This window comes from Nematolebias whitei, chromosome 11 (assembly GCF_014905685.2).
Source record: "Nematolebias whitei isolate Nwh7 chromosome 11, NemWhi1, whole genome shotgun sequence".
Classification (NCBI taxonomy): Eukaryota; Metazoa; Chordata; class Actinopteri; order Cyprinodontiformes; family Rivulidae; genus Nematolebias; species Nematolebias whitei.
The window spans coordinates 13,334,087-13,348,797 of record NC_056508.1 but is presented as its reverse complement, the minus strand read 5'-3'; the positions used below and the strand labels follow the sequence as shown (position 1 = coordinate 13,348,797).

General features: G+C 42.1%; 1 protein-coding gene across 1 annotated transcript in view; it reads left to right on the top strand.

The window, feature by feature from the left end:
• Positions 1-14,711, top strand: part of ptpn22 (protein tyrosine phosphatase non-receptor type 22) — a 63,771-nt gene that overhangs the window by 4,974 nt on the left and 44,086 nt on the right. Inside the window, exon 2 of the mRNA XM_037683807.1 lies at positions 4,045-4,179. Within this exon, the coding sequence (XP_037539735.1) occupies positions 4,045-4,179 (135 nt within the window). The remainder of the gene's footprint in view (positions 1-4,044; positions 4,180-14,711) is intronic.

Genomic DNA, 14,711 nt, shown 5'->3' with positions numbered 1-14,711 from the left:
AGTAAACAGCCATCAGTGTGCTAATGATCCATTGTTAGGCTGATGGTCCTTCTTGAGCATGTGATCAGCTGGTTTTGGTTGTCAGCAGCAAACTGGTTGATCCACTCTGAGAAGGTGCTATTTAAGAGACTGAGCTGAATACAGCTCCTCAGACTGAGGAAGTCTCTCGGATGAGAGACGAAACGTTTCTACATTTTTTGTTGATTTGCTTTGGTTTTTTTGGGTTTTTTTTTTTGAATGTCCAGAGGACCAGATTTAACTTTTTTAGATTTTTCTACCTGGATTATTGAGCATGCATCAGGATATTTCAGCTTGAAGTTTGTTCTGCATTTTTTTTGGGTTTTTTTGCACTTTGAGACAGTTTAACATTGAACATTTAGCATTCTATAGGCAAGTGAATGCTGCACAGGAATCCTAGTTTAGCTTGTTCAGTTTACTGACGAGACTGCCTCTTCATCAGTTCGACCTGGATGTGAAGATTAGTCATAACTGGAGTGTTTATTGACTGCCAGAAGAGTGCCTTTGGATTATATATATTTTTCTTTCCTACTCCTGGACATTGCCCATTGGAGTTAAACCCTGGACCAGCAGAAGGATGATTGCATCACCACCTTAGAACATCGTTTGGTTTTTCTCTTCACCTGAACTGGGACCAGAGTCTGTATGCCCTGAACTAGTACCGAGGGTAAAGGTGGGCTGCACATACATAAATGAATAAGCATGAAGACACGTCACAGAAATGAGCCGCGGACAGTGTTATCTGCTGACTTTTATAACATTCTCAGCGGGGTTCAATGGAGTTCAGTGGTCGTCTTTGAAACCAGCTGCAGCATGTCTCATCACAACACTCTGTCTGCACAAACATATGGTTCACAGGCATCAAGGAGACGTCACCAGTAGGCCTTCAGTTCGACATAAAAGAGTGGGAGACAATTGAGCTGCTTGTTTTCAGGGCAGAGGGGAAAATGTTCTCAGCCACAACAAAAATATTAATAACCTTTGACTGAAAATTCTCTAACAACCCCCCGTTCATTAATTTTTTGTTACATTTTCAATATCAATCCTTGCAAGTAATGATGCTTTATGCATGTGATGGAAAAGGGCAGCACGACAGATCAGTGGTTATAGCACTCGTCTCACAGCAAGAAGGTCTTGGGTTCAATCCCCAGTTGGATCTGAGGTCTTTCTGTGTGCAGTTTGCGTGTTCTTCTCGTGCTTGTGTGGGTTTTCTCCTGGGACTCTGGTTTCGTCCCACAGATCAATAACATGCATGTTAGGCTGCCTTCAGGCCCAGGCCTTCCTCGCAAAAGAGATCTGTGATCTCAGTAGGGTTTGCCTGGTTAATAAAGGTTAATAAATGTGATGGGGAAAAAACCTGGACAAACAGTTCAAAACTAAATGTCAAAACGGTTCAATCAAGGGGAAATCATCGCACCGTCGTGGTGCCTCTTCCCTCTGGTTGTAATATTCACATGCTGGTAGAATTTTGGCTAAACCAATGTCAAACTTGCCTGATTGAATTCTCCAGCTAAGATCTCATCAGGTTGTTCCATCTGCTGCTCAGTGATGTAGAATACTGCCATTGTCTCATTCATGTCAGCGCTTGGTGGTACTGTACATAAACAGCTGTAATGAAAACTGCTGTCAGCTCCAGGCAGGTAGAAGGGTCGGCATTTCACAGTCAGTGTGGTGAACTGGATACAACTGCCATGTCGCAGCGCCACGATCTGTTAATATATACAAACAAACCACCTTCTCAGCTCACCGGCCAGCCAAACAATGGTGGTAGCAGCATCGTGTTGTGGGGATTGGATTTCTTTCTTTATTTTATCAGCAAGGACTGGGAAACTGTTCAGAGTTGAAGGAAAGATGGATGGAGCAAGTATAGACAAATTCTTGAGTATTTCAGAGAGTTGAGACCAGGATAAAACTTTGCTGTCCAGCAGGACAAAAAGGTTTTCTTTTGACAGCATTTGTCCTTCGACTGGAACTAGAGATCCAAGATAAGTGTTATTTACCACTGACACGCCACCAGATAGGTGGTGTTGGCAGCAATGTTGTTGAATCTCCAACATCTATAAAACACAAAGATGTCACCATGAGATATTGGCTTGAATTACAATTTTAAATTCCACATATTTATAATTTATTATTGTCTGCACTTTCTGCATATACATATCCTGTGGCCATCCTAATGACAACACCACCCATTTTATGTAAAAACCCTGGATTAAGATTCCTCAGTAGATTTTGTAAACCTGGTTCAAATTACCAGCCTGATATCCAGCTTTAATATCTTGGTGTTAGGAATAGTTGCTTCATAGTTTAGGGCTCTAGACACCTTGTTGCCTTTATGTTAAGTATAAAATCTTCTGTATACCAAAGTATCCTAGAGTCAGTTGTGAGGCCATCTGTCCCATAAGTGAAACTGGACCCAAACTGGGTCACTGAACAGAACTATGATCCTAAACAAAGCAGCAACTTTACAATAGAATGAGAAAGAAAAGGTGTAATGACCCAGTTCAAGTAAGTCATGGAGGAAAGACTATAAAGAGAACAGTACAGATACAAATACCTGCAGTTCCTAATAAACTGAAACACTTTAAAGTGAATAAATTTGACAAATCTATGTTTTAGAGCTGAGACTTAATAAAACTCAATTAATTTTGTTGCTGTAGAACATGGTTTTACAGGCCTTGAGTTATGGGGTGTTCCTGTAGTTTTTACATATCATGTTTTATTTTAAAAACTTGCTTTAGTTCAGGATAAATAATAAATGTCCTACTGTAATTCGTGGTGATATTTTGAAATTATACCTGTTTAAGTCCTAGTATAACCTACCATAATTTTTTAAATTCTCATTATTATTATTATTTATTATACTGTAATCCAAAAATAACATAAAATGTTTCTTTTTCTCTATAACTTTAAAAGTGAACTGATAATTTTGTCAAATCCTGCTGATCACTAAATGCTACCAAGGTTATATTCTGATAGTTTTTTTTAAGTTTGCCACAAAGCCACTAGATGTCCCTGTGCTGATGAGAAAACGTTAGAACTTCTTCACTGTCTCATCTAGCAGGCCTGAGTCTTATTGGAGCAGTGGCAGGTAAATAATGCATATACTTATTATTTCCTCATAACCTCTTTAAGATGATGCTTGATAAAAAAAAAAAAAAAAACCTCCAATACAGTGATCAGTCAGCATTTATTCAGAGCCTTTATAAGAAAACGGAGTTGCATCAAGTAAGCAAATTTGGTAAAATCCTAAATTACATAAATTCAGTCAACAGGCCTAAAATAAGTATTACTTTAATAATAATGATCAAATGAACAAAATGGAGTTGAAAGAAATATGAACATATGTGGTCATATGTCTGTCCATTCATAATATTGACAAGTCTTTATAGATATTTAACTGAAAGTAGGAAAAAAAATTCACATGTCCCCTTGTATTCACACATATAAGTGTACACTAGGCTGAATGATCATAACAAGCTTTTCTTCATTCTTCATACTGTTAAACTGCAAACTGTTTGGATGTTCTTGTAATGAGTATTTCCTAACAGCTAAACTGTCTTTTGTGTCTCACAGGGTTTGTTAGTGTCAGGACTTTCAGGCCATTCTTCTACCAGTTTCTCCACAGTTACCCCTCCTGCTGTGACCTGAATGTTGTCTAACGAGCTGAACTGCCTGCTCTGCTCACTGACTTTTTGTCAGATCTGCTGTTTGTATGAGGACAAGCATGGCTCACTTTGCCTCTGGATGTTTCACTCCTAAATGTTGTCAAACAGCCGAGTAACTTTAGGACCCAGTGAGAGACACCGAGGAGGCGCGGCTATATTTTTAATCTGACCACAGAACCTGTAAGCTGACTTTTGCTTCCTCTATAACAGTTCATATGTTCCGTCACAGCAGTTCCTTGATGTGACAAGTGCAATAGAGAAGTGAGCTGTGCAGCAACAGAAGGACCCACAGTGCTCAACACAGGCCTCCCTCCATGATCTGTGGACAGGGACCTTTGTGACCTGACATGCCTGTGAGGGGAACCTCATCCCAGGCAGCACACAGCCAACCATGGAGCAGCAGGCCTGGATTCTGAGGAGCATCCTGCCCCAGCTGGAGAGCCAGGAGGCTGCAGGTGAGGAGGCACCAAATGGCATCGCTGGGGAGTTTGCAGTAAGTCATCTGTGATTCTTATTATTTGCTAAAAGTTTTGTTGTCAGCTGTGAAACAAAGTAGTGTCAGTTTAGATGATAGTGTTTTTGGTTTGGTTTTCCAAATAAAACTACATATTTTACTGAAGGGACTTGCCATTAATGAAAGAAGGTCTAAAAGCATCAAGTGACTGCTGCAGGAACAGCTTCAGTGCTATTTTCCTGCTTCCTCTTTGCTCGGAAACTTGTCACTAAGAGCATGTCAATGAGGAACACTTGCAAGCAAATGCATTTGAGCTCTGATAGACTTAGACCATCTCCACAAGCTTCATGTTGACATCATGTGTTTGCTGCCATAGTGATGAGCTACTCTGAAACGCCTCAGGACATCACTGTGCATTTCACACGCCTCTGCTGTTATATTGATTCCACCACAGGAAGGACTCGGTTGCATCACTTCCTTCAAGGACAAAAAGCACTCTGTAGTGTTAGAGGCACAGATGGTCTGCAAAGCATTTAACAGACTCTCCAACGGCCCGTTCTGGCCCCTGAACAAGAAAACCAGTGTCTCAATAAGTCCCTTACAAATGGATGTGCCATGAGTTCAAGTGCTTTTCTACCCAGAGTGGATTTCCTCTTATGAGATCAAGTTGATTACTTCATATGTGGTTGTATCACATCAAAACTGATTTAATTTTCATGCCATTTCTCACCTGATTTCTGACTCGTTTTTCTAATAAATGCTTGTTTTCATTTGATATGTTTCATTTGATATGTTTCAAATGTTGGGGCCCAGCAGCAAAACACTGGAAAAGTAGGTTTTATTATAAATATTGTCTAATATAATAGGTTTGTCATAAAATGAGCTCCTAACTGTTGAGGAGTATTTATAACAAGATTTATAACATAAATTCAAAGATACCTGAAAAATTTCTTTAAAGAGTCCCACAATCTGTACAAAATGTAGATGCATTCATTGTGAGCCTAATATATGGTTTATTTTCCATTTTCTTCTTAGCGAGCTGCTGCAAAACACCTTAATGCATCTCTGTAATCCTAAACTCCTCCACACACACAGGTACTCGGGCAGATTCACTCACACGTCTATGCTGGTGTTATCTGCTCCATCTTTCCCTAATTATTATTGTCTTTTATCAGCTCTGTCTCAGCTTCATATTAACACAGTAAATAGCATCATACTGACACCTGCATGTCCATCACGTTCAGCAGGTGTGAGTAATTTTACCTCTGTTCTCATCAGAACACAACAGATCACAGTTGTCCTCGCAGCACAAATTAAACATGACCATCTTTCACAACATAAACGACAAAAGTAGAAAAACTGTTTCCTTGCAGTAAGCTCCTTGTTTTAACAAATGAGGCACTCTTTAAAAGGACACGAACATCTGAGTGTATCAGGGAGGAATCAGGTTCAGGATGGCATTTCCAAATCATAAGTGATTTGATCATCCCTGCACCTTGTTTTTATATAATGCATTTAAAAAATACACTTCCTTTTGGACTGTGAGGTGCATGCTCCACAATCTGCCCCCACATGCAGGGTTGGACTGCAACCCTCTTACCTTCATACCTGCCAACTAGGAGGGCATTGATGAGGGCACATGAACAATGGGTCCACAATAATCATCTCTTTCAGTTCTGTTTGTTGGTTTATGGATATGAAGCACTGTCTTTAGAAATGTTCTTTAATCAGAAGGTTTGGTATTCTGCAGCGTCAAAAGGATTTCACGTTTTTACACTCTATTTGTAGATGCAGTCATGTCTGAGACACCACTAACAGAGGATTGTTTTCTTGACACGCCTGCCATTTTTCTGTGAAGGCAGCAGTGCAGCAGCTTGCTAAACCTCCTTTCTTTTTTCAAATTTCTCAGAAGACAACACATATTTGATGCTAAATGCATGTTGCAAACAGTGCTGGTCTTCAAGAGTCTCATCTTTTTTGCCCTGGAAGTTAACGTCATAAAACTCCATAAATATTGGAGATTTTTTTTCTGAAAGCAGAATAATATTTATTTAAATGTGAATAGAGAGCTCAAGTGGAAGGCACAGAGCTCATTTTCCAAGGGTTTTGTGAATTAGACAGATGTGCAAAATTAACAGCGAGTCTAGACCGTTGTATGATTTCCTCTTTAGTTAGTGTTATAAAAATATAAGGTGACCGGCTTTACTTGCAAGTTTTTATCTGGGCTTTAGTTTGTCTACAGAGTGAAAACCTTGCTTCTGTGAGATTTGTCATTGAAGCTTAAACCATGGCTTCAAGGTCTTCAGCATCTGGAGGATTACAAGGTTTTCCGTGACCAAAAAAGACCAGAAATCCTTCATCATTTCTCCTTTTCTTTGTATTCAACTGTTGCTCAGCTGTTTAGGTCTCTGCCCTCACCTCTAATTAAACTTTCACTGTGGTCACTGACCTGCTAAGGAAATATGACATGTCAAACATGAACAGAGTTGTGCATAAATTGCTGTGTGGTTTAAACTGTTAAAACTGTGAATCAATAAAGAAAAAAGATTACTTAAACTAAAAGACTTAAGGTTGAAGAGAAAGAGATGTTATGTTGACTTAAATGATGTTTGCGTCCAAATCTTCACTGGAATGTAATGTTTTAATTATTTGTAGTAAAATTACACTGTGAAGACGGAGGGAGGGAGGGAAACATGTCAGGAGACATGAGGGAGAAGAGGAAAGTCAAGACTGTAGGACTGAGGGTTGCAACTCTAAGATTTGTGGACAGTGACAGGCAAAGATAGAGAGCTGGTTGACATGATGCAGAGAAGGAAGGTAGATGTTTTATGTGTCCAAGATACCAAGTGGAAGGGCAGCAAGGCTCGCAGCATTGGAGCAAGGTTTAAACTGTTTTACCATGGTGTGGATAGAAAGAAAAATTGAGTAAGGGTGGTCCTGAAGGAGTTGACAAAGAATGTAGTAGAGGTGAAGAGAGTATCAGATGGGGTGATGTGTCTGAAGGCAGAAGTAGAAGGTCTGATGCTAAATGTTGTCAGTGGTTATGCTCCACAGGTTGGATATGATGTGGAGGAGAAAGATACATTTTGGAAAAATCTGGATGAAGTGATAGAGAATATTCCCAGGGAGGAAAGAGTGGTGATCGGAGCAGACCTGAATGGACATGTTGGTGAAGGAAACAAAGGGGATGAGGAAGGGATGGGTAGGTCTGGTGTCAAGGAAAGGAATCAAAGACAGATGGTGGCAGATTTTGCCAAAATAATGGAAATGTCTGTAGTCAACACTGATTTCCAAAAGGGGGAGGAACATAGTGACCTATAAGAGTGGAGGAAGGAGTGTGCAGGTAGACTACATTCTGCATAGAAGAGTAAACCGTAAGGAGATAGGGGATTGTAAGGTTGTGGCGGGGGAGAACATGTCCAGACAACATCGGGTGGTTGTGTGTAGAATGACTGTTGTTGTGAAGAAGAGGAAAAAAGTAAAACCAGAGAAGACGACCAAATGGTGGAAGCTGAGGAAGAAATAATGTTGTGAGAAATTCAGAGAGGAGCTGTTAAAGGCTCTGGGTGGTAAGAGTTTCCAAATGACTGGACTACTACACAGTAATTAGAGAGACAGGTAGGAAGGTATTTGGTGTGTCATCTGGACAGAGAAGGGATGATAACAAAATCTGGTGGTGGAATAGTGAAGTGCAGGACACCATTCAAAGAAAGAGATTATCCATCCATCCATCCATCCATTTTCTTCCACTTATCTGGGGTCGGGTCACGGGGGTAGCAGCCTAAGTAGGGAGGCCCAGACTTCCCTCTCTCCAGCCACTTGGGCCAGCTCCTCTGGGAAATCCCGAGGTGTTCCCAGGCCAGCCGAGAAACATAGTCCCTCCTGCGTGTCCTGGGTCTTCCTCTGGGCCTCCTCCCGGTGGGACGTGTCCGGAACACCTCACCAGTGAGGCGTCCGGGAGGCATCCTAACCAGATGCCCGAGCCACCTCAACTGGCTCCTCTTGACGTGGAGAAGCAGCGGCTCTACTCTGAGGCCCTCCCGGATGATCGAGCTTCTCACCCTATCTCTAAGGGAGAGCCCAGACACCCTGCGGAGAAAACTCATTTCGGCCACTTGTATCCGAGATCCCGTTCTTTTGGTCACAACCCAAAGCTCATGACCACAGATGAGGGTAGGAACGTAGATCGATCGGTAAATTGAGAGCTTCGCCTTTTGACTCAGCTTTCTCTTCACCACGACAGACCTGTACAGCGCCCGCTTCACTGCAGACACTGCACCTATCTGCCTATCGATCTCGCGTTCCATTTTTCCCTCATTCGTGAACAAGACCCCAAGATACTTGAACTCCTCTACTTGGGGCAGGACCTCCTCCCTGACCCAGAGAGGGCACTCTACCCTTTTCCGGCTCAAGACCATGGCCTCGGATTTGGAGGAGCTGATCCTCATCCCGGCCGCATCGCACTCTGCTGCGAACCGCTCCAGCGAAAGCTGTAGATCACTATCTGATGAAGCCAATAGGACCACATCATCTGCAAAAAGCAGAGACGCAATCCTAAGGCCACCAAAATGGATCCCCTCAACACCTTGGCTGTGCCTAGAAATTCTGTCCATAAAAGTTATGAACAGAATCGCAGACAAAGGGCAACCTTGGCGGAGTCCAACTCTCACCGGGAACAAGCCCGACTTACTGCTGGCAATGCGGACCAGGCTCTGACATCGCTCATACAGGGACCTAACAGCCCGTATCAAAGGACCCGGTACCCCATACTCCCAGAGTACCCCCCTCAGGGTTCCCCGAGGGACGCAGTCGAATGCTTTCTCCAAGTCCACAAAGCACATGTAGACCGGTTTGGCAAACTCCCACGCACCTTCCAGAACCCTGCTGAGTATGTAGAGCTGGTCCAGTGTTCCACGACCAGGACGAAAACGGCACTGCTCCTCTTGAATCCGAGGTTCGACTATCCGACGGACCCTCCTCTCTACAACCCCCGAATAGACCTTACCAGGGAGGCTTAAAAGCGTGATCCCCCTGTAGTTGGAACACACTCTACGGTCCCCCTTTTTGAAAGAAATAGGTTAGCCAAGAAGAAATATGACAGTGAGAGGACTGAAGAGAGGAGATAGGAATTTAAGGAGATGCAATGTAGAGCAAAGAGGGAGGTAGCAAAGGCAAAGCAGAAGGCGTATGATAAGCTGTATGGGAGGTTGGACACTAAAGAGGGCGAGCAGGACATGTTCAGTTTGGCAAGACAGAGGGATCAGGCTGGAAAGGATGTGCAGCATGTTAGGCTTGTTAAAGACAGGAATGGTAATGTTCTAACGAGTAAGGAGGGTGTGATGGGAAGATAGGAGTACTTTGAGGAGCTAATGAATGAAGAAAAGGATAGGGAAAAAAGAGTAGAGGTCATAAAAGCTGTGGACCAGGAAGTGGGAAAGATTAGTGAGGGTGAAGTCCAGAAATCTCCGAAAATAATGAAGGGGAACGCAGTAGGCCCTGATGACATACCAGTGGAGGTTTGGAAATGTCTAGGAGAGATTGCAGTGAGGTTTTTGACTCAAATATTCAATGGCATAGTTAAGGTGTGAGAAAATCAAAATCATAGTCAAAAGTCAAAGTTTCTTTATTTTTTGTTCGCACCACATGTGGTGTAATGAAATTGAGTACACAGGTTCCCAGTTGCATCCAAAAATATATATACATTGCAAAGAAAAACGATAGTAAGATCTAAAATATGAACTAAGAAATACGCTAAACTAAGAATTAGGGATGGGCTGATCCGATCCAGTATCGGTATCAGGCTCCCAATACCAACGTAATTTACGTATTGGATTATTCCGATCCAACCTCCAGAGATTTCTGATCCATGATGCAGGTCTGTGTTTGCTGAAACATCTCCTAATATGATTCCCTGCCAGCTGCTCTGCAAATTGGCTTCAAACTGGCTCGCCTAAAGCCTGTCTTTTCTTCGAAGAAATGTTATCAATTGAGTTGAGGGACCAACTGGTCAAAACAAGTCCATAATTATGGTTCGGAAGAAATGCAAGAGAGTCTCACAGCAATTTCACAGACAGACAGAGCAGCAAAGCAAAGCGGAGAGGGAGGGAGGAAAGCACTCGATCTCGTGTGGAGCAAGTGGTGAAGTGGTTTATCTGTTTAAATAAAGGTTGAATGAATGAAAAAAAAAAAAAACTATGGAATGGATTCCCTGAACGGAGGAGTGTCTCATGAAACACAGTAATCAGACCTGCCTCACATTCAGGAAATCCATTTCATAGTTTGCAGCCAGTTACAAAATGAGGGCCGAGTGAGCAGCACTGTGGCTAACAGCTAACCAACTTTTCATCGAAACATGTCCGCTGTGTGGAAGTATTTTACACTAGAAACAGCACAAAACAAGACAGCAACGTGCAATGTCTGCAGAGCCATAGCACCACATTAAACTGCGGTAAAGTTAGTTTTACGTTGGACACTCGAGCTCTGTGGCTTCAGCGGTGCGCTCCTCTCGCTCAACCCAAAGCCCAACCCCGGCCAGCCGCGCCCAATCCGCCCCGCTCAGTCTGCCCGTCTCAGAGGAGGAGCAGACTGAGCGCAGCTGACCGAAATCAGACTGCCTGCTTGGGACTGAAAAGACCTCACTGAAGCCAAGGAGCCTGAATGTTTACCAAAAAGTTTCTAAACGTCACCGTAATTAATGACCAACCGCTATCAGTTGTAGAAAACGAAGGATTTCCCAGCCTGGTTGAATACTTGTAGCCAAGATATAGTTTACCCTCCAGGAGATATTTATCAGTACAACAGTAGACAAATATTCAAAAAGCATATGAATTGAGAATTACAAGAAAATTATATATATTAAAAAAAGTAACAAACGGCTACATAATAAAGCAATGTAAAATACTAAAGGAACTGTGTTGGTTTATGCCTTGAACTTAGATGTTTAAAGCCATTTAATTTTTTATTTTATTCATCTATTCATTCATTTTAAAAGAAACAAAATAAACAAAAAAAAACTTAATCAAAAAGAAAACACTGAATGAAAAGAGTGCAGAACAAAGAAAAAAAATTATATCTGCCCCTTATTTAAAAAAAAAAGTAACTTTAAACAAACAATAACTTAAATTAATCACTTTAATATCCACTTTAAAGCTAGGAATAAAATAACATGTTTTGTGTTAGCAGAAATTAATTCTAACTTTGAAACTTATCCATCATTAATAAAAACTTACCTCAAGTTGCCTTTTTGGACATGCATGCATATATTTGTACAAATTGTACTTGAGAGAAGATTATTACAGCCTCATATAAAATCAATAATGATTATATCAGGACGGTATCAGTATTGGCCAATATCCAGATTTAGGTATCGGGATTGGATCGGAAGTTAAAAAAAAAGTGGATTGGTGCATCTGTACTAAGAATACAATAAGCACTAATACTACAAAAACATTATGCTGAACAACAGCAGCACGAACATGAGTCTGTGTAAGCAGATGAGTACGAACGAACATAGCAGCATGAAATAAATCCGCATAAGATCAGCAACATGGATAGTCAGCAGCATATATCAACAATCAAGTGGCATTACAGTGATTTTTTTTTCACAGTGATGATCCTGATTAAAGATTCATGAGTCTTAACAGTTTCAGGATAGAAGCTGTTCCTCAGTCTAGTGGTTCTACACTTAATGCTCCTCAACCTCCTGCCTGAGGGGAGAGGGGGGAAATGTGTGTGCACTGGGTGAGTGGGGTCCTTCATGATGCAAGTGGCCCTCTTCCTGCATCTAGAGGTGTAGATGTATGTGATGGTGGGGAGACTGACTCCAGCAGTCTTCTGCGCAGCCTTCAATGCCTGAGGAATGGAGGACAAGTATACTGTTCTGGTGCTCATTTTAAAAACAAGGGTGATGTACAGAGTTGTAGCAACTACAGGGGAATTAAGTTGAGTCACATGAAGATCTGGGAGAGAGTTGTGGAAGCTAGACTTAAATGAGAGATGACAATTTGGGAGCCGCTTGCTTAGCATTATGTCAGTGCCAACTGGTGGGTGGGTGAGGGGCGGTTCTGTAGACGGGGCGCCCCACTTGTATAATGGTAGGGGAAATGTTGAAAAGCATGAAAATGTGCCGAGGAAAGAGGTTTGGTAGTGCATGAGGAAATCTGGAATAGCAGAGACATATGTTAGTATTGTACAGGACATATTAAAGGACAGCAGGACATGCTAGACTGGTCCAGGACATGTATGAGGACAGCAGGACATGATAGACTGGTACAGGAATATGTATGATGACAACATGACATGTTGGACTGGTATAGGACATTTATGAGGACAAGCAGCACAGTGGTGAGATGTGCTATAGGAGTGACAAATGGCTTCAAGGAGGGGGTGGGATTGCATCAGGATCAGCTATGAGCCCCTTCTTGTTTGTTCTGGTGATGGACTGCCTAACAGATGAGGTCAGGCAGGAATCCCTGTGGACTATGATGTTTGCAGATGACATTATGATCTGTGGTGAGAGAAGGGAATGGGTGGAAAAGAACTTAGAGAGGTGGAGGTATGCGTTTGAAATAAGATGAATGAATGTCAGCTGTAGTAAGACAGAGTATGTGTGTAAATGAGAGGGAGGTGGTGGAACAGTGAGGCTACAAGGAGCAGAGGACATAAAGGTGCTGGACTTCAAGCACTGGGGGTCCACTGTCCAGGAAAATGGGGAATGGGGTAAAGAGGTGAAGAAGAGAGTCCAGGTAGGATGGAGTGGATGGAGAAAAGTTTCAGGAGTGATTTACAACAAAAGTGTGGCAACAAAGAGTAAAGAACAAGTTTACAGGACAGTAGTGAGACTGGCTATGTTGTTTGGTCTGGAGACAGTGGCACTGACAAAAAGACAGGAGACAGAACTGAAAGTGGCAGAAATGAAGATGTTGAGGTTCTCCTTAGGAAGGACAACAATGGATAAGATTAGGAATGCGATCATCAGAGGTACAGCACAGGTTGAACAACTGGGAGAAAAAGTTAGACAGGCCAGACTGAGATGGTTTGGACATGTCCAGAGGACGACAGTGAGTATATTGGTAGAAAGATGTTAGAAATGCAGCTGCCAGGGGAAAAAACAGAATATATACAGTATATGGATGCAGTTAGAGAGGGCATGAAGGCAGTTGGAGTGAAGACAGAAGACACAAGGGACAGAATGAGATAGAGGAGGATGACTTGCTGTATCCCTGAAGAGGAAAAAGCCAAAAGAAGAATATGTAAAGCTTTGTTGTGAGGTGTCTCTAATGGAACCACATTAGGGCATCTGTGGTTACATCTGTAATTGACAGCTGTCAGTGATCGTCTATAACTAGGGCTAGCCCATAGAGTCTGTCCGGACAGACTGAATGAGCCACATGGGACCACCCTCCTGTAGAACCACCACCTGCAAAAAGGTGCTGTAAGGGACTGGCTCATTGCTGATTTGGCAATCAGACAACTATAGATCAGATTGCTAAAGCACATACTAACCTGATCTTTGGCTAAAGTAACAATGTAAATTACTTCACTGATGGGGAAGGAGACCAAGCTTGTCCCAAAAGTTGAGAAATATGGTAAATATAATCTGACTCCCCTTGAAGCACAATAAGGACCAATATTCATAGCATTTTGTTTACATTTTAGCTGTTGCATTTGCATTCACACAGCACTGTGCAGTCGAGCCAACTTGTTTGAACCAACCTGTTTCCCCACTCGCCTGTGGTGGCGCTGCACCAAGAACTACTGAAAGAAACAACAAAAAATGTCTCTGAAGAAGACACTTCTTCTTCTTCTTCTTCTTCTTCTTCTTCTGGAAATAAAAACAAAAATGGAGTGGTGTCAATTTTTAGCAGTTTTAGGAGTTCTGTTTTGTCATTTTTCAACAATGGACTCAGCATGAGGGGAAGATGAGGCAGAAGACCATGGAGAATGTTGTTTTTCACACAAGGCGACTGACGGCTCCATATGAGGCTAGAGTTTGGGATAACAGGACTGGTGTGTATGCACCCTGAATATCTAGGTCTCAGTTCAGTTGACGTGAACTCTAAAGCGGTTCAAATGCAGTGTGAATGCAAGTGGACTGGAGACCTCTCCAAAGGCAGGAAGTGGACTATAGCGCATGGCATTCTGTGTAAATACAACCAAAACAAACGCACATTTCTCATGCCTCATTCAGCTGCCTTGTGTGAAAAAGATGCTGAGTACATTGTTGAAAAATGTTTGTTTGGCACATGTGCCACAGACAAAACAGAAATCCTAAAACCACTAAAATTTGACGCCACTCCATTTTTGTTTTTATTTCCAGAAGAAGAAGTGTCTTCTTCAGAGGTTTTTGTGTCATTTCCTTCAGTAGTTCTTGGTGCAGCCCCACCACAGGCAAGGGGGGAACAGGTTTGCTCGATTGACTCAGTACAGTGTGAATGTGAACTGCACCAGCTGAAAATGTAAACAAATGTTATGAAAATTGGTCCCCAGTTGAACAGAGTCTACCGGACTATCAGGTGTGAAAACAACCTTAGTTAAAGACTAAAAATTTTGGACTTCACTCCCATTGAACA